At 48.5% G+C, this 23403-nt stretch overlaps 1 protein-coding gene across 3 annotated transcripts in view; it reads left to right on the top strand.

The window, feature by feature from the left end:
• Window positions 1-23403, top strand: part of KPNA7 (karyopherin subunit alpha 7) — a 93525-nt gene that overhangs the window by 43631 nt on the left and 26491 nt on the right. For 2 of the 3 annotated variants that reach the window (XM_073791900.1, XM_019930583.3), the window contains 3 exons: window positions 2555-2654; window positions 17624-17712; window positions 19804-19929. In XM_073791900.1, coding sequence (XP_073648001.1) covers window positions 2555-2654; window positions 17624-17712; window positions 19804-19929 — 315 coding nt within the window. Of the gene's footprint in view, window positions 1-2554; window positions 2655-17623; window positions 17713-19803; window positions 19930-23403 lie in introns of those variants that run through there. The other variant, XM_073791901.1, reaches the window with a different exon arrangement.

Genomic DNA, 23403 nt, shown 5'->3' with positions numbered 1-23403 from the left:
CCACATCTTCTTTATCCATTCATCTGTTGATGGACACTTAGGTTGCTTCCATGTCCTGGCTATTGTAAATAGAGCTGCATACGACCCAGCAATCCCACCACTGGGCATATACCCTGAGAAAACCATAATTCAAAAAGAGTCATGTACCAAAATGTTCATTGCAGCAGCAGGACTCTTAAAGGGCAGACCTTTGTGCAGAAGTCTGGTTTGTGCAGGATAAAAGTGGAGCTTTTCTGGGTAGAGCAGGGGAGGAGGCCTCCCCACCTCCACCCTCCCTGGGGCCTTTGAGGACAGCACCCAGCCAGCCAGGAGAGGCAATGGGGGGAGCCCTCCCCTGGCAGTGGTGGCCTAGAGTCCATCCTTGGAATGCAGTGTCCCACCCAAAGCCCAGGGTCCTTCTTCCCGTGATGATCTTGACGACCGTCATCGTCTGGCTAACGAGCAGTGGGAGTGGCAGTGAGAACTGGGACCCGGCCCTGCCGTGATTCTGGGAGGGCATGTTCCCCAACAGGAGGTTTTCAGCCCGGGCCCCAGCGGGAAAGAGCCCATTCCAGTGGGGTCACTGTGTAGTGTGATGAAGAGACTCGAGTAATTGGGGCAACCTTAGGGGAAACCAATGGAGGGTGGTGAGGTACCCTCCCTACCCCTAGAGAGGTGACCGCAAAGCCGCCACACCCCAGATATGGCTGTAGGAAAGGCATGACCCTTAGGAGCTGCCACAGCTACTGCCCAGCCAGACCCAGCAGCAGAGTGGGGACCTGGGGAGGCAGCGGGGAGCAGAGGGGAAGGCCAGCCTCCTGGGACACGGAACAGGGTGGTGAAGGATTGCAAATAGATCTGGAACAAATGTTGGACATCCAGCACCTGTCTCTTGGTTTGAGCTTCTCACGGGGGAGTTTTTAATGGTCAGCATTCCAGAAAGTTCCATCTCAGTAGTGTGCTTGGGGAAGGCCCTTGAAGTAACTGCCAGGTGACTGCTACCTCCCAAGAGTAGGTGAGCGCATGCATTGTTCTCTGCCTTTAAAAATACACTAAGAGGGACTTCCCTGGTGGTGCAGTGGTTACAACTCCATGCTCCCAATGCTAGGGGCCCAGGTTCGATCCCTGGTGAACTAGATCCCACATGCATGCCACAACTAAGGGAGCCCACGTGCCACAACTAAGGAGCCCACGTGCCACAACTAAGGAGCCCACCTGCTGCAACTAAGACCCAGTGCAACCAAATAAATAATTTTTTTTTGCGGTACGTGGGCCTCTCACTGTTGTGGCCTCTCCTGTTGCGGAGCACAGGCTCCGGACGCGCAGGCTCAGCAGCCATGGCTCACGGGCCTAGCAGCTCCGCGGCATGTGGGATCTTCCCGGACCAGGACACAAACCTGTGTCCCCTGCATCGGCAGGCGGACTCTCAACCACTGTGCCACCAGGGAAGCCCTAAATAAATATTTTTTAAAAGATACACTGAGAATCGCATTGGACTTGGAGTCATCTAGCCCCTAAAGATACCAGCGGGAAGTCTAGTGATGTCTTTCTATAGAAGGCAAGCTGACCTGAATCCCCTCGGGTGAAAAATTCCCTGGAGTCAAGGGCTGGTGTTGGTTCAACCATGAAAACAAGGGCCTCCCTTGTCCATGAGCTCATTTTGATCCTTCCAACAACCCAGGCAGGTGCATAGGACAGATGAGTAATGACCTACTTTTAGCAGATGAGAAAACAGAGGCTCAGAGTGGTGAAGCAATTTGCCAGAAGACACACAGCAAATCAGTGTCTGAGAAATGACTTTGTTTTTCTTCCTAGCACTTAAATCACTCTCCAAACAATGCATTATAGATCTACTGGATGATTTTGGGGGTCTTGCCTCATAGAACATAAGTGTGGTGAGGGCAGGGGCTTGGTCTCTTTACCGGGAGGCACTAGAGTGTGGTGGTCAAGAACTTGGACTCAGAAACGAGAGTCTCTGGGTTTGCCCCTTATGAGCTCTCTGTGCCTCAATTTTCTCATCTTGAAAATGGGGATAACAGTGGTAACTACCAAATAGGCTTGTTATGAGAATTAAATGAGCTCATACAAGTGCCTGACATCTATTAGACGGTCGATAAGTATTCGCTGAATGGATGAAAGCCTGAGCCGTGTATGGGAAACAATGACACCAAGTGCAGTACTCTGTTCGGGGGGTTGTCTAGATGGAAGTTGTTCTTGTCATCTACATCCAGAAACCCCTGGACTTAGCATACACAGAGGGTTGAGCCCTTCCCCCAAGCAGCCGGTTTAGGAAATAGGCCTGATAGTCCTTATGTGTCAATCTCTCCCCCCAACCCCCTTCTTTCCTTTCCCCAGTCCCTTGAGGTCTGTGCCAGGTTCTTTGCTACCCCAGCAAAGACATACAGTTAACTAGACTCTCTCTGCCTCCGAGCAGTTTGCTCTGTTGACTCTGTGCCTCTGGTGGGGAAACACTGTGCTGAGTGCTATAGCGGGAGAAGGACTGGGGAGGGCAGATGAGATTGGGAGATAAAGGCGGGGAAGTAGCGCCATGTTCAATCCTTCTGTTCTTTTACAGCCTGAGGACCACACCCCCAGCCCTGGCAGTGCCCCTGGAGGGCCCCCTAGTGCCAGGACCAGGGCCCAGCACCTCGGATGGAACAGAGTTCTCACTCAAGGTAAGTCAAAGTAAATGGGACCCCCGTTCAGATCCGCAGTCAGGAAGCCAAAGCTGTAGATTCCCTGCCGTGTGCCAGGCCCTGGACGGGAGCCAGCTGCTCCTGGGACAGCGCCCCGCCTTCCTGTGAAGCAAAGCGCCAGCTCTGGAAGGTCCACAGGCGGGCTTTCCCAGCCTACGCGTGCCACTGCTGTTGGACATTCAGTGGTCACCCCCTGCACACATTTACTGTACACTCCTAAGGGCCTCCTGCTTGTGAAGCTGGTCTGTCCATCCATGATGGTGGGGGTTTGTGGGTGGGTGTGGTCTTCTCTCCTTGTTTAAAAAGAGAAGTGTGCCCTTGTCCAATTGGATACAAAGTGTTGGCTTCTAGAACATTCTTAGAATGCAGAGACCTCCCAAGTGGAAAGAGTTCCATGACTTTGAGTCTCAGTTTTGACCTTGAGTAAGTCTTTTAACCTCCATGAGCCTCCCAGTTCTTCACTATTAAATGGGAAAAATAATAATAACAACAGGACTTCCCTGGTGGCGCAGTGGTTAAGAATCCGCCTGCCAATGCAGGGGACACGGGTTCGAGCCCTGGTCCTGGAAGATCCCACATACCGCAGAGCAACTAAGCCCGTGCGCCACAACTACTGAGCCTGCGCTCTAGAGCCCGTGAGCCACAACTACTGAAGCCCACGTGCCTGGAGCCCGTGCTCTGCAACAAGAGAAGCCACCACAATGAGAAGCCCATGCACTGCAACGAAGAGTAGGCCCCGCTTGCAGCAACTAGAGAAAGCCAGTATGCAGCTACGAAGACCCAATGCAGCCAAAAAATAAATAAAAAAATTTAAAATTAAAAAAATATTATTATTATTATTAATATAATAGTAATAACAACAACTACTAACTTCACAGAACTGATGAAATGATCAAATGGATTGTGGACTCGAAAATGCTTTTTTAAAATTTGTAACTAATCATCATTAATGAATTATATTGAGCATCTTTTCACATACTTATCTTCCACCTACGTATCTTCTTTGGTGAAGTGTCTGTTCAGATCTTTTGCTCATTTTTTAAAAAAATCAGGTAGTTTGTTTTCTTATTATTGAATTTTGAGAGCTCTTTATATATTCTAGACACAAGGCCATTGTTGGATATGTGCTATGAAATTATTTTCTCCTGTGGCTCGTCTTTAAATTGTGTTTAAGTGGTGATACGCTGCCTACATGTTAAGGATCTCCCCACGTGACTCAGAATGGAGACCCCAAGAAGTTCCCCCTTCAACCACCTCTGCTTATCTCTGGGCAGCTTCCCTGCAGCATGTTGGGCTCCTCTGAGCAAGGTCAGGTGTTGGAGCCATGAGCTCTGAGAACTTGGCTCAGGGCTGGAGCTGGGGGGGTGGCGTGAGGACAGAGTTGGAATATATTTATCATGCCTGGTAATCGTCAGCTGGTTTCTGCAGGTGTCGGCAGAGTCGTCGGCAGCCCGATCCCCACTCCCTCATGGGAGCATCTCATTGCCGCCTCTCTGATCGTCCCAGCTCCACATTCCACACAGTTTGGATGTATAGGCTGGACACATGCCTCTAGGGTATCCAGGTTCTGGAACCCTCCGATCTGAGGAAGGGCAGCTGAGTCAAGCCTGAGGCTTCTGGCCCCAACTTCCCACCTTGGGCCTGGAGCAGCCCCTCACCAGGCACTGCCCACCCAGGCTCCCGTCTCAGCTCCTCAGGGGAACCTCTTTAGAAGCCCAAATGCTGTTATTCTGTCCTCTCCTCCTCCTTTTTTCTCTTCTCTCTCTCCTTCCCTCCTTCAGGCATCTCTGAGTTAGCTTTGCATAGAAGGGAGCAGAAGGGGAAATTCTGCAGGGGATTGCTATTGGGATGGTCAAACTGTGAGGATGAAAAGTTGGAAACAACCTAAATGTCCATCCATAGGGGATTAATTCATAATCTAACTAATTATGAACTATAAATAAAGTGAAATAAAGGCACAGTGGATATTTTTTAAACTGATGATGTAAATTCATATTTATTGGCATGGAACAAGGCTCACAGCAGACTGTTGGGTTTTTTTGTTTTGTTTTTTAAGAAAGGTTATAGAACAGCTTGGCCCTTTTTTGCAAAATGGCACCTGTGTAAACAGAGGCACCAAGAGCTTACCTGAAAGGATCCTCAGCCAGGTGGTCAGACCCATTAGCTCTGGGCGGCAGAATTTCAGGTGATTTTTGTTAAATCTTCTTTAAATTTATCAGTGTTGCCTAAAGTTTCTCTCAATGAGAAGGACTGTTTTTAGGATCTGAAATTATTTTTTAGCATCAAAAAGGTAACAAATGCCTGTCAGAGATATCTCAAGATCTTCCCTTTGGTTTTTTGCCCCAGGGTGGTGGTTGGAGGGTACTTCCTGGCAGCTCCTGGAGCTGCATTCCCAGCTGCTGTTTGATTCCTTGGAGGAAGGGGGTGGAAATCAGTGCCCTCCCAGGAGGGTTGTGGGTTGAAACCTTGGCAGGTGCAGGAAAGTTCACAGTGTGCTCCTTGAAGGCCAAACATGGACACGGAGCCTGGGCCCAGAAATAGCCCATCGCCCCAGAGACCCTTGGAATTCTGCAGGGTCATCTCAGGGAGGGGAGAGCCTGAGCAAGCCACTGCTGGAAACTTCCTTGCAGACTCTGAAATGGAAGATGAGGCCTAAGACAGGCTCCTCTAAGACAAGCTGGACCTGGGCAAGGAGTTCTCCAAAGTCAGCCCAGCTTGACAAGTCTCTGATTCCAAGTCAACTGGAGATCTCCTAATTAATCGTGAATTCTGTGGAATCCCAGAAATATGGTGGTCAAGCTTGCTGCAGATAGATTTCTCCAGCTGTGTTTCTTTCTTTTTCATACTGCATTTAGACCTATATCTCAATTTGATTTTATTTGGCACTATTGTGCCATTTTCATTTCATTATCTCAAAATAGCTAAAAATTGTTTTCACTTTTTATCCCCCCCGGCATCTTTCCTCTTTGTCAAGAAGTATTTATTCTTATTTTTCTGAAGGAGAGAATCTCTGCTTTCTGTGGATCCCCCAAGGTCAAATAACTGGTGAATTCAAACCTCAGCTCAGCTGAATAATCTCTCATCCATCCATCCATCAATCCACTCATTCATCTATCCAGCATCCATCCAACCATCCATCCATCATCCATCCATCCATTTGTTCATTTATCATTATCATCCATCCATCCATCCATTCATCCATCCATCCATTCAACACGTATTTATGTCACAACTCCCTTTGGGGCCCCAGACTGGGGTGGCGTGAACCTTGGCCTTATTCTCCTGTACTCTGCGAGGACAGCATGTCCCCCACAGAGCCATCACAGGGAGTGGGAGTACCGTGCTGGACACACAGTGCTGTCTTTGAATATCTCCCTCCCTCCTTTATCTGGGATGATGATAATATCCATCTCACCCAGTTGTCACATGGTGAGGTGATGATGGTGGACCAAAGACCCTATGTGATTGTGAGAGCCTCGGTGCTCGAGCGATGACAACTGTGATTCTTAGTTTCTCGGCAGCAGGGACCCTGTCAGGTTCACTCCTGCACCTCGCAGAGGCCAGCACAGAGTAGGCACCCAGGAGCTGCTCCCAAAGGAGCCGTGTCCACAGCCCAGCTCCTGAGGTCACGTGGTGTCGGGGAAAGCCACACACAACCCTGGACCCTGGGTGCGACTTGTGCCTCTGCTATTCAGCGGCCCCAACGAGGAGAAAATTCACCCCCAGAAAACCAAATGCTTAGGACAATCAGGTGGATGAGAAACTTGGGAGGGATGGTACCGAACAGCCCAGAAAATACAAATGCTTTGAGGAAATAACTGCTGTGTGGAAGGATTCAGACCTGATTTTACTGGGGAGCCTCAGACTTGATAAATAATCAATGTGGGTTCCTTTTTCTGTCTTCCATAACATCCCCTTTCCTCCTCTTCTCCTGGTTCTGGGCCAAATAGCATTTCCCAAGAATCTGAAATGAACTCCTTAAGTGTCAGCATCCTGGCAAGTTAGAGTTCCCCCAGGATCTGGGGACATTCTGACACATGTGTGCACACACACAGATACACAGGGACACACACAGACAGACACATGGACACAGAGACACACTCAAATACACACAGATACACAGACGCAACACAGACACACTCACAGACATATACAGATGCACACATACACACAGACACAGAGACACACACTGGCATACCCACACAGAAACACACACAGACGTATACACACATACACACAGGCTCGCATGTGCAGAGGCCAAGGACAGTGACAGCTGCATTTGTCAGGAGCCATGCATTCCCACGGAGCTGTGGATTCTCAAAGACTGACCTCAAGGACAAAACCTTCCCTGGATCCCCTGAGGAATTGTGACATCAACTCTCCAATTCTGGGGTTCTTTTTTTAATCCCTTTTACATTATTAATATAAATGAACGGGCATTTATAAATAACCAGCGATGCACGGAGTTGGGGGGATGATGGAGCAGGTGGCCGGGGACGTGGGTAACAAGGAGGAGTCCTGACTGCAGAGGATTTAAAGACAATGAAAACCGAGTAGAAATCAGTCTGCGTTTACTAGAGCCCTGCGCTGGCCGGTGTAAACTGTGTCAACGGTAAATACTCCTCCCCCTCCCCCACCACTTGGGAGTCCACTGTAAATAACAGTATTAATGATGCTACGTGAACATGAAAAACATGTTCTTGTTTTAAAGAAAGAAATCAGAAGGAAGGAAATTCTGAGCCCTGCTACAACATGATGGACCTTGAGGACGTCACACTGAGTGAAGTAAGACAGTCCCAGGAGGACAAATACTGTGTGATTCCACTTATATGAGGTCCCTAGAGTCATGACATTCACACAGACAGAAAGTAGAAGGGTGGGTGCCAGGGGCTGGGGAGTCAGTGTTTAATGGGGACAGAGTTTCAGTTTGGAAAGATGAAAAGAGTTCCAGAGATGGATGGTGGTGATGGCTGCACAACAGTGTCAAGGTACTTGATGCCACTCTGTATACTCAAAAATGGTTAAAATAGTCAATTTTATGTTATGGTTTTTTGTTTGTTTTTTTTATTTTTTTTCGGTACGCAGGCCTCTCACTGTTCTGGCCTCTCCCGTTGCGGAGCACAGGCCCTGGACGTGCAGGCCCAGCGGCCATGGCTCACGGGCCCAGCTGCTCCGCGGCATGTGGAATCTTCCCAGACCGGGGCACGAACCCGTGTCCCCTGCATCGGCAGGCGGACTTTCAACCACTGCGCCACCAGGGAAGCCCTATGTTAAGGTATTTTACTACCATAAAAAAAGAAAGAGAGAGAGAGACAGAGAAAGAGAGAGAGAAGGGAGGGGGGAAAGGAGGGAGGGAGGGAAGGAGGGAGGGAGGAAGGAAGGGAAACAGCTGCGACCCTAGCACAGGCAGTACCACACACTGAGGCAAAGATGGGGCCACACAGACCTGGTCTTCCCATCATGTAACCTCAGGCAATTCACATCGAGGTCGGCAGCCTCAGTTTCCCACTCTGTGAAATGCGATTGGTAATTCCTACTGCATCAAAGGAGTCAAGGCAGGTTAAACAAACCAGGTAAACAAACCCATCCAGGTAATTCAATCTCGAGAATTTAACGTAAGAGTTTGTTGGAAAGGTGTAGGAACCTGCCGTCAGACCAGTGGGCAAGTGGTCCCCAGGGCTCAGCCCCGAGCAGAGGTCGGGAGGGTCAAGGAAAGGGGCTCAGTGGAGGGTGGGGCTGATGGAGGAAGGAGATGGAAGCGGGGAGCTGAGGTCATGCTCCCAGCCTGGGTGGACGGTGTGGCCCTTGCCAGTGATCGGGGCTTAGGAGTCGGAGAGGATGAAGTGACCTCCACTTGAGGACTCGGATTCCATCTGAAGTGATCTTCCTGCTGCTTTTCTGAGTCCTCTGGATGGCGACTGTGGGCTCTGTGTGGTGAGCTGATTCGATTTACTCAAAGGACGCCAGCTCAATGCTTGGCTCGGGAAGGGTATTGAGCGTGCCCACCGTACACCCTGGGTACTTCCTGGGTGATGGAGGGGGGAATGCCTGGAACACAGTGGGGGCAGGGGGAGAGCCTGGCTCTGGGGCCAGCAGGCCCACTTATGCATTCCACAAATATAATGAGCAATGACTCTTCCTGGCCGTGGGGATAAAGTGTCGAGTCAAACAGACAATGCCCCTACCCTCGTAGAGCTTATGCTCTATTTCAGGGGTGGGGATGGGAAATAAACAAACAAGTGAATGCATTGCATTTCAGTTGTTAGCAAGTGCTGCCTGGGAGAACATCAGAATGAAGTGAGTCAGGTGGGGATGCAAGGATGGGGTGAGGTTTGATTTTACACAGGGTGACCAGGAATGGTCTCTCAAAACTGACACCTGAAGGAAGTGAGGGAGGCACAGGGAACAGCAGGTGCAAAGGCCCTGAGGCCAGCGTGGTCCTGATGTGTTTGCAGGACCGAGAGGAGGCCAGGGTGGCTGGAGCCAGAGTGGAGGGAGTAAGGTCAGAGGACGAGGATGGGAGGCAAGGCAGAGCATGAAGGGCCTCACAGGTGATTGTAGGGATGTTGGGAGCACTGGAGCGTTTGAGCAGCAAAGTGGTGTAACTTGACTTAAATGTTTAAAGGATCTGTGCATGTGTGTGTGTGTGTTTAAAAGCCCGAAGGGGCACAGGCCAAAGCAGTGACAGCTGTGATGAGGTGAGAGGGTCGCCGTCGGGCCTGGGTCCCAAGTGGAGGTGGAGAGAGGTGGGTTGTCTCAAATGCCTTGGGCAGAACAGGGAGGCCTAGGGCAATCTCTCTGCTGGCCTTGGATCCTGTGGGAATCAGGCCTCCCGTAAGTCATCCTGAATCCCCCTTTTCTGACACCATCCCTTACCAGCCACCTCAGCTTGAAACCACAGCTTTAACTTATATCTCTGTGTCATTATCACCCACCACTGCCTCGAGCGGCTCACCGGGTCCCACCCCAGTTCTGAGCCGACTGGCCTTTGCTGTATCCCCACCTCGATGTTCTCCAGGCACCTGGATGTGCGGGTCCAACCCTGAACCCCATGCTTCACCAACTCAGAACCCCAACTTCTCCGCCCCCATCTCCTGCTGTAACCAGGGTGTCCTGGGGTCAGACACCTCCTCTTTCTAGCCCCACCTGGGAAAGAATCCTCCTCTTACCCCTTCCCTCCAGGTTAGCCTAAATATTCTAAAATGACCCACTAAGAATGTTGCTTTTGGTAGGTGTGATCATGGTATTTTGGTTTAGTTTTTAAGTCTATCTGTTAGAGATTCATTCTGAAACTTTATGGATGAAATGATATGCCTGCGATTTCCTTTATAACACACCAACCAAAATCAATAAATACATAATAAAAAAGATGGGGGGAGAAGAAAGAAAGGTGGAGTTGGTAACTGTTGGACCTCGGTGTCCTCAAGGATTCGTTTGTACTCTTCTCTCCCCTTTTACAAATTTGGAACTTTCCATAATAAAAAAAAGAAAGTAAAAATAAGGCAAATAGGAACACAACCCTGCTGGGACCTTCGGGGGCTGCCTGCTGCTCTCCGGACAAAGTCCAGACACCTTCAAAGAGTGAGTAACAGGTGGGTGCAGCCCCCTGACACTCTTCGGAATTCCTGGCTCAAAGAGCAAACAGACGTAATTGGTTTTATCATTGATTTAAAATCCCCTACAGGGCTTCCCTGGTGGCTCAGTGGTTAAGAATCCACCTGCCAATGCAGGGGACACGGGTTTGAGCCCTGGTCCAGGAAGATCCCATGTGCTGCAGAGCAGCTGAGCCCGTGTGCCACAGCTACTGAGCCTGTGCTCTAGAGCCCATGAGCCATAACTACTGAGCCCACGAGCCACAACTACTGAGCCCGCAATCCACAACTACTGAAGCCCGTGCACCTAGAGCCCGTGCTTCGCAACAAGAGAAGCCACCACAATGAGAAGCCTGCGCCCTGCAACAAACAGTAGCCCCCGCTTGCTACAACTAGGGAAAGCCCATGCACAGCAACAAAGACCCAACAGCCAAAAATAAATAAATGAAATAAATATATTTTTAAAAATTTAATTAAAAAAAAAATCCCCTACAGACAGTGCAACTCCCTACTGCCTGGACCAGAGTGGATGGCTCCCTCTGCCCCTCCCCTGTACACCAGGCCATCTTTGACCTGGCACCTGACCCCATCGTCCCTCTAATAATCCTGAACAGCCTCTGTTCCCAAGTGAACCATGGCTGGGTTTTCTTGCCTTGGTGCCTTTTCCTATGCTGTTCCCTCTGCCTGGAGCATTTTTCTCACAATTTTTCACCTGCTGACTCCTTTTCCTACAGATGTGGCTCTAGCATCACCTCTTCCGGGAAGCCCTCCCTGACCTGCCCTGCCCTGCCCTGTGTTGTTGCAATTACTCTCCTGTTCCCACTCTAGGCCCATCTCTGCTCCTGATGGGAGGGCAGGAACCAGGTCATCTTGTTCATGCACACCAGGGCCTGAAACACAGTGGGGACAATAAATATTTGTTGAAGAAATACATGAAATTTTGTTCCTATTTCCATTTTGATACGAGGCAGACCCATTCTCGCCACCACCCAATCTTTTGCCTGCCTTGGGAAGAATCATTTGTTAACTGTTCGACAGCAGCTTTAAGCCTAATCCTTCAATTTTAGGAAGAGGCCACTCAATCCAGCTGAATCCCGGAAGCCTTAAAACACCCAGAATACAAACCCTTCCCTGGAGGTAGATGCCGCCGCCCCTCGCCTCTTGATCATCCATCTGAGGGTCTCCAAGGCTGCAGCTGCAGAGCCCGAAGGTCCGCGGTGCCTCTGAGGCTCCCATCTGTACCTTGTCGGTGCATGAGAGTCACCTGGAGACCTAGGCCTCCCTCCGCACCCCACAGGCCAGCTCAATCAGTCTCTGGGGTGGGGCCCTGGCGGCAGGGTGGGCGGAGCTCCCCACGTGATTCCAAGAACAGTTGACATTGGTCAGAAACCAGCCCCGTGGGGATGGGCCAAATGCCCCTAAAGACATGCCACCTGCTGAGAGCATTTAAGGCCAACCAGGGGGCTGGAGACTGCGGCTCCCTGTCAGGTGAGTGATGGGTGGGTGGAGGGTGCCGCGGACCTTAGAAGCTGTTTGGGGGCCCCAGAGAGGTTGCTGCGGTCATGCCCTCCCCCAAAGCTGGTGGCCTGCCTGGAGCAGTGGCTCCCAGGAGGCCCAGGCTGGGCCTTGCCCTGTTGAACTTCAGTCTTGGTCGACAGAAGCTGTGCTAAGGGGCGCTTGGCTTGTTTTCAGTATGGGTGAGGAGCGGGTGGTAGGTGGTGGGGAGCCTTCACCCTCCAGAGCCCAGGCGGGGTTGGGGGGTTGGCAGGGGGCCTGAGGCTGCGTCACCCGCACGGCAGCCAGCAGCCTGTAGATCCGTGTGTCCTGCGTCTTTGCTGGTGTCCTACTCCCTGAAATATCCCTCAGGATGTTCTCACCTGGGGAACAAAGCCTTTCCAAGCCTTGGAGGTGGATCACGGGAAGAAGGCCTGGTTGCTTGCTTCCTTCTTGCTTTGACACGTGCCTCTTATCTTGGCCAGCGTGGGCCGGGGAGGGAGGCATGGCTGTGTGTCTCCCAGCCTCCAAGGTGGTGTCAGGACACCTCTATTTGGTAAAACCGTGCAGGGAGCGGAAAAATGCTGGTGGAGGGGGCGGGGGCCCTGGAAGTGGAGACCACCCCCCTTCCCCGGGGGCCCACTCCAGCCCCCGCGGTGTCTGCTTGCTGACCTTGGAGCTGAGGTCAGCTCAGTCCTTCTGAATAAGCCTCACTCACTCCAACCCAATGCGTGGTTTTAGCTTAAAACAAATCCCACTTTGTTTGAACAAGGGGCTGTTAGTGATGTAGATCTGAACACACATCGAAAGCTGTCCCCGGTCCAGGCGGAGTGAAGAAGCATGCTGCCAAAGCCTGCCTGTGATCGGCTCCCCTCCTGCAATCAGCACCTCGGGGCACGTGCAGAGCGACTGGGGCGTGTAGAGGGTGGTGTGCGTTTTCAGAGGTTAACGAGGAGGAGGAGGAGGGTTATGGGGAGTTAATGCTCAGTACGCTTCTGAAGTATTTCATTTTCTTAAGCTGTGAGCATGTATTAAAATCAGAAAAATCCTGCTTTTTAGAAGCCAGCTCTGGGGTGATGAGACGTATCTTAATTTAAAGCCGGTTTGGGTTCATGAAAGATGCTCACAGTGAAAGTTTGGCTAGACCTAGGGAAGGACAGAAGAAACCAAATGGCCTGTAATGCTCCCACCAGAGAAAATGACCCCATGCCATTACTAAGGCGTGGCCAGGGAGGGTCCCTTGGGTGGGCTTCTGCCACCTGACACCCAGGGCAGGGGGTCTCATAGTGTGGGGAGCAGCAGAGCTGTCCTGAGGCTGCGGGGGTGGTGTCAGCCCCTACGTTGATGGTGTTCGCCTACGTAACTAGTCTGGCTTTCTCTGGATCTCAGATTTAGAGAATCAATGAAGAAAGGTACTGACTTTGAGTTTGTTGCATAACTCAAAGCCTCCAAATTAGCGTTCTCATTATACTACTGGTAAAGGATGACGGGGTAGCCAGCTCTCCTGGTGCTAGAAATAGCCATGTGAGGGGAAGGAATCACGTTTGAGCTGTGAGTAGAGAAGCCTGTGAAAGCCAGAAGGATCTGCTTTGCAGCTGGCTTTGCAGGATGTCCCCAGATGAAGTGGTGTGGCCAAATCTGTGACTTTCAAACTGCTTTCAGGGACAAGGGAGGACTCTGATCTGAAGTCAGGCTTTCCTGATAAAGGCCTTCCCCTTGATTTTCGGTTTTTGGTTTTTGGTTTTGGGCTGCACCGCACAGCTTGTGGGATCCTCGTTCCCCGACCGGTGATTGAACCCCGGGCCCATGGCAGTGAAAGCACCGAGTTCTAACCACTGGACCTCCAGGGAATTCCCATTCATATTTGATTTGAAGGAAAGTGGCGGCCCTCTGAACCCCTGGATCCACTTCCCAGGTTCCTTATGGCCATACCATCTGAGATGTGGCAGAAGCAGGCATGGTTCCCATGGCAACAGTCCTAGAACTAGGCCCTGCCTTGGGTCTCTCAAGGAGCAAAAGCATTTCATCCCCGTGTACCAAACCGGCCTCTGTGCACATTCAGACAGTCTCATGAGCTGAGTTGGTCAGACCCCTAACAGTGAGTGAGACGCAGCAATGAGGTGGCAACAGAGTGTTTCCAAAGTGGCCTCTGTTGTTTCCATTGCCTAAAACGGTGAGCTTTCCTGTTTTCCAACATCTCACCCATGTGTTAAGTGCCACCCACGGTGGAGACTTGGTGTTTCCTAATCTGACCTTGTTACAGATTACGGCTGCGAAGTTTAGTGATCCAAGGCATGACGCAGGAGTCAGACAGAGGCTGATTCCTGGCTCTGAGGCTTAACAGCTGTGGGAACTTTGGCAAATGGCATCTGCATAGGTTTCCTCACTTGCAAAATGGGGCTCTCTCTCCCTTACTGTTAATGTTGCTTCATGTTTTTTGAGTTTTTTATTAATTTATTTTAAAAAATTTTATCGGAGTGTAATTGATTTACAGTGTTGTGTTAGTTTCAGGTGTACAGCAAAGTGATTCAGTTATACATATACATATATTCATTCTTTTTCAGATTCTTTTCTCATATCCTTTATCACAGAATATTGAGTAGAGTTCCCTGTGCTATACAGTAGGTCCCTGTTGGTTATCTATCTTATATATAGTAATGTGTGTATGTTAATCCCAAGCTCCTGATTTATCCCTCCCCTCCACGTTTCTCCTTTGTTAACCATAAGTTTGTCTTTGATATCTGTAAGTCTGTTTCTGTTTTGTAAGTAAGTTCATTTGTATCTTTTTTTTTTTTTTTTTGCGGTACGCGGGCCTCTCACTGTTGTGACCTCTCCCATTGTGGAGCACAGGCTCCGGACGCGCAGGCTCAGCGACCATGGCTCACGGGCCCAGCCGCTCCGCGGCATGTGGGATCTTCCCGGACCGGGGCACGAACCTGTGTCCCCTGCATTGGCAGGCGGACTCTCAACCACTGCGCCACCAGGGAAGCCCTGTATCATTTTTTTAAAATTAGATTCCACATATGAGTGATATCGTATGATATTTGTCTTGCTCTGCCTGACTTCACTTAGTAGGAAGTGAATTTCTAGGTCCATCCATGTTGCTGCAAATGGTATTATTTCATGTTTTTTTTAATGACTGAGTAATATTCCATTGTATATATATACCACATCTTCTTTATCCATTCCTCTGTGGATGGACATTTAGGTTGCTTCCATGTCTTGGCTATCATAAATAGTGTTGCAATGAACTTTGGGGTGCATGTAGCTTTTTGAATTAGTTTTGTCTAGGTATATGCCCAGGAGTGGGATTGCTGGTTCATATGGTAGTTCTATTTTTAGTTCTTTAAGGAACATCCATACTGTTCTCCATAGTGGCTGTATCAATTTACATTCCCACCAACAGCACAGTAGGGTTCCCTTTTCTCCACACCCTCTCTAGCATTTGTTGTTTGTAGACTTTTGATGATGGCCATTCCGACTGGTGTGGGGTGATACCTCATAACGTTGCTTCATTTAATCCTAAGTGTCCAATATTCCTGGTATGTAATAAACACATTTTGGCCATTGCTGTCTGAAATAGGCCCATAATACTATCCTGCTCCTAATTTATATTGCCATATGTCTTACCTCTCGGAGATGTAGCATATAGCTCCTTATTTAAACCCAAATCTCGGGTTGCAACTGATCATCCTTTTGACCTTGGCTATTACAGCAACTGGAAAACTCTTTTGCGATGGTGTTTTCAAGGGTGTCATGATGAATAACAATGATTTACCTGTGGGTCCCTGGGTAAAAAGCAACTCTTTCTTTCCTGATGGGGCAGGATTGGAGATGACTTTAAAGTAGATGAAGGGATGGGACATGGTTACTCTCTGGCCTGAGCCTCCAGGACTGAGATTGTCCTGCAGCATCATTCTTTCCTCTTCCTGATGTGCTGGCTTCTGGTGTATTGTTGGAGGTCAGTCTACCTCCAGCTTGAACTTTTAACTGAATTAATCTAAAGCCTGAGATTGTCTCAAGCCAACTTATACGTGGTGCTTCTCCTGGTAAATACACAGCAATGGAAGGGCTATGGATGTCACTGAGGCTCCTTGACTCTCTGGGGGTCGGGGTGGTGGAGGTGACCAGTGTGACTTTGTTAACGGAATGTTTAGAGCTTCGCGAATGTTCCTGTGACCCATTGTGTGACCCATTGTGTCACTCTCCACCTCTCCAGATGAGATATGCTGTGGGGAGGGAGCAACTGGTCAATTCTGGGAAGTAATTTGCATTTCCCACTCTCAGATTTGCACACATTGTCAGCTATTCTTGCCCAAGCTCCTAAAGAGACTAATGCCTTAGAACAAGCAAAGTCACAGCAGTGAAGCCTCAGCTCTGAGGCTCAGCTCACTTGCTCTCCTATCTGTCTGGGGCTGGTGGTGCTTCTTTTTATGGATTTGTCCCTGGCATGGTAGCCGCTGTTAACCGGTAGTGCCTCTGAGGCTGTGCTTCTGTTGTTCTGTCTCAAATTCCCTCCTTTCCCTGGGCCCTTGCTGGCTCTTTGTTTTCTTGGACCCTAATACATAGGTCACCAAGACTCAATTCTTGTTCTGTTCTCAGATAGAGTTCCTCTTCTCTCTCCTTGGCTCTCTCCTCACAGAATTCTCCAAGTTGTCTACACCGTCCCATCCAAATTGATATGTCTAAATTAGTCTTTCCTACCAAAATTATTCCCAGCTGCTCTACTCGCAAGAATAGAGTCTGTTGGTCATCTTTATCCAGTTTTCTCTTTGGTAGAATGTAGTCTGGCCCATCCTGTATACTTAGAAACAGATGAATATTCATTGCATGCTTGTATGGAAGGTTATTCCCTGCTGCCCTGTAGGAAGTCCAAACTTGCCCTGATCTGAATAACCTCCTCTAATGGAGGGCTAACTCCCTTTGTGAGCTTATCGCTCACCACCCTCTTCTAACAAATATTTGAGTACCTACTTACTACATGCCATACATTGTGAAGGGGCTGAGGAATCATAACTAAGACACGCATGGTCCCCTTGTCCTCGGGAGTATGGAGGGGAAGATGCACTAACAAGAAAATATTGAGTTGTGGTAAAAGCTATGGAGAAAATGAAACAGACAGATTGGGAAGATGCTTAGCTTCTTAGATAGGAAAGAATCGTTGGGTAAAAGTGGGCTGAGGCCAGCTCACGTAGGGTGGGCATCATGGTGAACTTGAGTTTTCTTCTAAGATCAACCAGCCACTAGAGGGTGGGAAAAAAGTGGGGGACACTACATGGTCAGTTTCTTTTTAAAAGATCACATGGCTTTGTGTAGAGAACAGATTGGGATAAGGCAATGGTAGAAGCAAGGAGTAGAGTTTGGAGGCAGTTGCCATAGTGTGGGTGAAAGGTGATGGTGGGCTGGACCAGGGTGGAGGAAGTCCTCTAAAAAATTAGGAGTGGGACATACTTGAGACAGTCCTGTACTAATGTGCTGGTGGATTGGATGTAGGAGAAGAGGACCATCTTCCTGTCATAGCCTGGTTGGGCTCCTCAGCATCCTGTACATATGCTCTGTACAGAACTCCTTGGACCCAGCCACATGGAAGGGTTCTGTGCTTTCCTTCCAGCCTACCCTAGCCATCAAAAGCCCAGCTCAAGCCAAACTGCCCCTGAAAAGGTATCCCTTACTCCTGTAGCCCAGGGCTGGTCCCCTCTGAGTTCCCATGATGCTCATTGCCTGTTGAACTGGCATGTGATGCCTGTGGATGCTGCTCTCTGTTCCACCGTGGGTCCTTTAAGGGCTTATAGCCCGGATGGCTTTTACATAGTAACCACATACTGGGCACTGAAAATCTCTTTGGAACTGTCCTACCTACAGGTGCTTTACTTCTTCTAGTCAATATGCCGACTTTAGAAGCTCCGGAAGAGAGGCTGAGAAAATTTAAGTATCGTGGCAAAGATGCATCTGTGAGTATGAAGCAATACCTTACTCTATCAAGGATGGGCGCAGTAAAAAGCACATGGTTGAAATGCATTAAAAATAGTGGAGGGCTTCCCTGGTGGTGCAGTGGTTGAGAGTCCACCTGCCGATGCAGGGGACGCGGGTTCGTGCCCTGGTCCGGGAAGATCCCACATGCCGCGGAGCGGCTGGGCCCATGAGCCATGGCCGCTGGACCTGCACATCCGGAGCCTGTGCTCAGCAACGGGAGAGGCCACAACAGTGAGAGGCCCGCGTACTTCAAAAAAAAAAAAAAAAAAAAAAAAAAAAAGAAAAAGAATTGTGGAGAGTGGGCTAGATGGGGTGAACAAGCAAGTATAGCAGAATGTTCATTGTGGGTAAGTGCATGGATGTTCATTGAATAATCCTTTTAACTTTTCTGTATATCTGAAAATCTCATACTAAAATATTGAAGGTGGGGAGGATCAAACCTCATGGACTTGGTCGGACAACTGTAGACTCAGATCAAGGTCTCCATGTGATCTTGAAACTATTGAACTTCAGAGCCTCAGTTTCTTCATCTATAAAACAGGGCTGATACCTACCTCTTAGGACCTGGGTAGCATCATCAAGTACCTGGTATATAGATGCTTACCTGCAGCTCTGCATGTCAAGGGGGCTTACCAAGGAGCTAAGATGTTGGGAATACAGGTACCAACCGGCATGCCTTGAAGAGAAATAGGACTCAGAGGTGAAAAGTCCAGACTGCTCTCTCTACTGGGATGAGCACGAGGGCTGGGCCAGGGAGGCTGTGCTGTGTGTGAATCTCTCATTCAGCTTCTCTGGTCTCCAAGTTTTCTGTCTAGCTCTGTGTCCTATATCTGTGTATCTTGACTGACATATCAAGTTGGCTACGCCTTGGGAATCTGAAAGGCAGCCGAGGATAAGGAGAGCACAAGGGCATAGCCACCCAGTTGAACACCGTCCAAAGCCAAATCCCTCTTACTTACACCCTTTCCAACAAGCTTGGCTGTCTGGCTTCCAAGACCACCGCAGATTAAAGGAAACCAATTAGAACAAAGAAATCAAACCCTCTATGGGGACAGCAGCAGGAAGGGCCAGGAAATGAGAAGGTAGAAGCCAAAGGTACCAAATTCTCTATGGGGAAGGGCCGCTTAGTGATGGGAGCAACATGACAACTGGCTCCATAGGCCCCCAGTGTGTCCCCACCTTTCCGGATAACACCACAATGACCCTATTTTCTTTTCTTTTTTTTTTTTTTGGCTGTGCCGCATGGCTTGCAGGATCTTAGTTCCACGACCAGGGATTGAACCCCGGTCCCCAGCAGTGAAAGCACCAAGTCCTAACCACTGGACAACCAGGGAATTCCCATTGACCCTAGTTTCAAGCAAGGCTCAAATAGCTCCTTTAAGGAACCAGAAGTATCTAATATACACTGACTTCCTTATAATTAATATTTTAAAGTCTTCAACCCAAAACTCATCTATCCATAAAGATTAGGTCATTTCCCCAGGATTCTCAATACTGTAAGGTCTGAGTTTTGCCTGATAAAAGAAGAAAAGGGGGGTTTGTTTTTAGAATTTCCATCTTCCTCAGTCTGGTGTACAAGTAAAACTCTTGGGATTGGATCAAGGTTTGAATGACTTATAGGCTGATTCCCAACAGTGGAAATGGTCAAGGACACCTGGAGCTGGGGTGCTCCCTTCAGTTCCCTGCCCTACCTGGGTGCCCACAGCTAGAAGGCACAGGCCTGCTTCTCTGGAAGTAATCAGCACCAATGAAGATGTGCTCAGATTCAGGGCAATGGGATGCTTTGCTCAGAGGTCTCTACACCTGAGAATCCTGGCTGGCCAATGGGTGTAAATGGTCTTCCTTCACTTTGAGAGGAAGATTGATGATCTCTCTAGAGGTGGTAGAGGAGGAGAAAGAAGCAGAGGAGGCTAACTGAGCTGACTATTGACTAGCTGTGTGATCTGAACTCTTCCAGCCTGTTGCATCTGTAAAAGTGAAATTGGATGCTTTGAAGTGTGCTCTAAAGGCTAAACAGGGTGACAACCTGACTTCCCAGCTCTAAGGGCTCCCTTTCTTTTCCTCATTAGATGAGGCGGCAGCAGAGGATAGCAGTCAGCCTGGAGCTCCGGAAAGCCAAGAAGGATGAGCAGTCCTTGAAGAGGAGAAACATCACGGATGTCTCCCCTGACGCTTCTGAGCAACAGACCAAACGGGTACGTTGGGAACATGGCATTTAGAGCAGTTGGGTATAAAATACATCCTTAGTAAGTTTCTCTGCGTTGAAAATGTTTGAGTCAGAACTTGCAAGCTCTAATGGAGTTCCTTTAAGGAAAGGGGTGGAGAGATGGTGATTAGAACTAAACTGGTGTTTTCAGAAAGCTAAGTGTCATTAGCTTTGTGGCCGTGAGTCTGGGATCTATGTTCTAACAGGGGGTGGAGAAGATGCTGCCTCTCATTGAAAATTCACTTGCTGCCATTCAGCTGGAAACAGGAAATGAGGGGTCATGGAGGTTCTCCCTCACTGGAGGCACATAGTCACTCGACGTGTCTCGTCTTACCTAGGACTTGAATGCTGTCATCTAGCTTCCATTCTCCATCCGCCCCAACCTCACTCAAGGCAAATCCTGGGGTACTTCCAGGCCAATATTGTTGTGGTGAATCTTTTGCTGAATGCCCTGACTTAGGAGGGTTAGAACTCTGATGGTGTTGTGTCTTCATGTCTTTTATGATCTGTTATGTTAGCTATCCATGTGCATCCTTGCATCCTGCTAGGATTAAGCCTCTTAGAGGGCAGAGATTGGTTCAATCTGGGCAAGTGGATCCCATGATGTTCTACTGTCCACCAAATGGGATGGCTGTGATCATTCTTTGAATTGCCGTAGGACTCTGAACCCTACTCTACCCAGCTGCATTCATCTAGAGGAGTCCCTAGGATTCCTGCCACCCAAGGAAGATGAAACTGTGAAACACAACTATGAAAGAGTTTTCTTTTTTATCCTATATTAGCATGTTCCTTTTAAAATTCTAATTCACATACCACAGAATTCACCCTTTTAAAGAATATAATCAGTGGTTTCTAGTATGCTCACACGGTGGTGAGACCATCACCGCTTACTAATTTCAGAACATACTCATCACCTCAGTAGAAACCCCACACCCACGAAGCAGTCACTCCTCACTCCTCCTTCCCCCAGCCTCTGGTGACCATGAATCTACTTTGTCTCTGTGGATTTACCTATTCTGGATATTTCATATAAAGGGAATCATATAATACGTAGCTTTTTGTGCCTGGCTTCTTTCCATCAGCAGAATGTTTGCAAGGTTCATTGATGTTGTAGCATGTGTGTCAGTACTTTCCTTTTTGTGGGTGAATAATATTACATTGTGTACCACATTTTGTTTATTCATTCATTAGTTGATGGACATTTGGATTGTTTCCATTTTGGGGGTGTTATAAGTCATGCCACTATGAACTTTTTTTTTTTCTCAAAAAAATTTATTTTTATTTTTTTTTTAAATTTTCGGCTGCATCGGGTCCTAGTTGTGGCATGCAGGACCTTCCTTGAGGCATGCGGGATCTTTCATTGTGACACGCTGGCTCTTTGTTGCGGTGCACAAGCTTCTCTTTAGTTGTGGCGTGTGGGTTTTCTCTCTCTAGTTGTGGCGTGCAGGCTCCAGGGCGCGTGGGCTCTGTAGTTTGCGGCACGCAGACTCTCTTGTTGAGGTGCGCCAGCTTAGTAGTTGTGGCGCATGGGCTTAGTTGCCCCGTGGCATGTTGGATCTTAGTTCCCTGACCAGGGATCGAAGCCTCGCCCGCTGCCTTGGAAGGTGGATTCTTTACCACTGGACCACCAGGTCCCCGCTATGAACGTTTTATGCACATGTTTTTGTCTGGACATATTTTCAGTTCTGTCAGGTATATGTAGCCGTTGAATTGCTGGGTCGTATGATAATTCTAAGTGTAACTCTTTGAGGCAGTGCTTGTGGTGAGCTGAATAATGTCCCCGCACCCCCAATATCTCCCTATCCTAATCCCCAGAACCTGTGAATGTTACCTTATATGACAAAAGGGATTTTGTAGATGTGGTTAGATTAAGGATTTTTCTTTCTTTCTTTTTTTTTTTTTTGGCTGTGTTGGGTCTTTGTTGCTGTGCACAGGCTTTCTCTAGTTGTGGCAAGTGGGGGCTACTCTTTGTTGTGGTGCGCGGTCTTCTTATGGCGGTGGCTTCTCTTGTTGTGGAGCATGGGCTCTAGGTGCGCGGGCTTCAGTAGTTGTGGCACACGGGCTCAGAAGTTTTGGCACACGGGCTTAGTTGCTCCACAACATGTGGGATCTTCCCAGACTAGGGCTCGAACCCATGTCCCCTGTATTGGCAGGCGGATTCTTAACCACTGCGCCACCAGGGAAGTCCCCAGATTAAGGATTTTGAGATGTGGAAATTATCCTGGATTATCTGGATGGACCCAATGTAGTCCCATCTGTCCTTATAATAATAAGAAGGATGAAGGACAAGGCAGAGCAAAAGCAGACATGAGCGTGTAGTGCCTTGAAGATGGGAGGGGTCAAAGGCCAAGCAACACAAGAAGCCCCACTAGAGGCTGAAAAAGGCAAGAAAATAGACTCTCCTCTCAGAGCCTCCAGGAGGAAACAGCTCTGCCAACATCTTGACTTTAGTCCAATGAAACTGATCATGAACTTCTGACCCCTAGAACCGTAACTTTGTTTTAAGCCACTAAATTTCTGGTAATTTTTTACAGTACAAATAGGAAACAGATAGGCTGCCAAACCTGTTTCCAAAGCAGCTGCATCCCTGTACATTCTTACATCCTTACCGACACTTGTTATTATTCATTTTTGGATTAGAGCCATTTTATGGGTGTGAAAGGTTGTATTGTTGTAATTTTGATGTTTTCCTAATGACTAATGATGATGAGCAGTTTTTCATGTGCTTACTGGCTATTTGTATATCTCCTTTCGAGAAATGTCTATTCAAACCCTTTGACAATTTTTAAAATCAAGTAATTTGTCTTTTTTTTTTTTTATTTTTTGCGGTATGCGGGTCTCTCACTGTTGTGGCCTCTCCCATTGCGGAGCACAGGCTCCGGATGCGCAGGCTCAGCGGCCATGGCTCACAGGCCCAGCCGCTACGCAGCATGTGGGATCTTCCCAGACTGGGGCACGAACCCGTGTCCCCTGCATCGGCAGGTGGACTCTCAACCACTGCGCCACCAGGGAAGCCCAATTTGTCTTTTTATTGAGTTGAAAGGGCTCTTTATATATTCTGAACATTAGACCCTTAGCAGTTATGTGATTTGCAAATCTTTTCTCCCATTCTGTGGGCTCTCGTTTTACTTTCTTGATAGACTCTTTGAAACACAAATGTTTTAAATTTTGAAACAGTCCAATTTATCTATATTTTGTCTTTGGTTTGCTTGTGCTTTAGGTATCATATCTAAAAATCCATTGCCTAATCCAAAGTCACCAAGATTTATGCCTATGTTTCCTTCTAAGAGTTTTATAGTTTTAGCTCTTATGTTTAGGTCTTTCATCCATTTTGAGTTAATCTTTGTAAGTGGTATGAGTAGGGGTCCAACTTCATTGTTTTACATATAGATGTCCTGTTGTCCCAGCACCATAAAGGCTATTCTTTCTCCATTGAATGGTCTTAACACTCTTGTCAAACATC

This window comes from Tursiops truncatus, chromosome 15, assembly GCF_011762595.2.
Source record: "Tursiops truncatus isolate mTurTru1 chromosome 15, mTurTru1.mat.Y, whole genome shotgun sequence".
Lineage (NCBI taxonomy): Eukaryota > Metazoa > Chordata > Mammalia > Artiodactyla > Delphinidae > Tursiops > Tursiops truncatus.
Note: the sequence above shows the minus strand (reverse complement) of the source record. Positions and strands in the feature narration are given on the sequence as shown.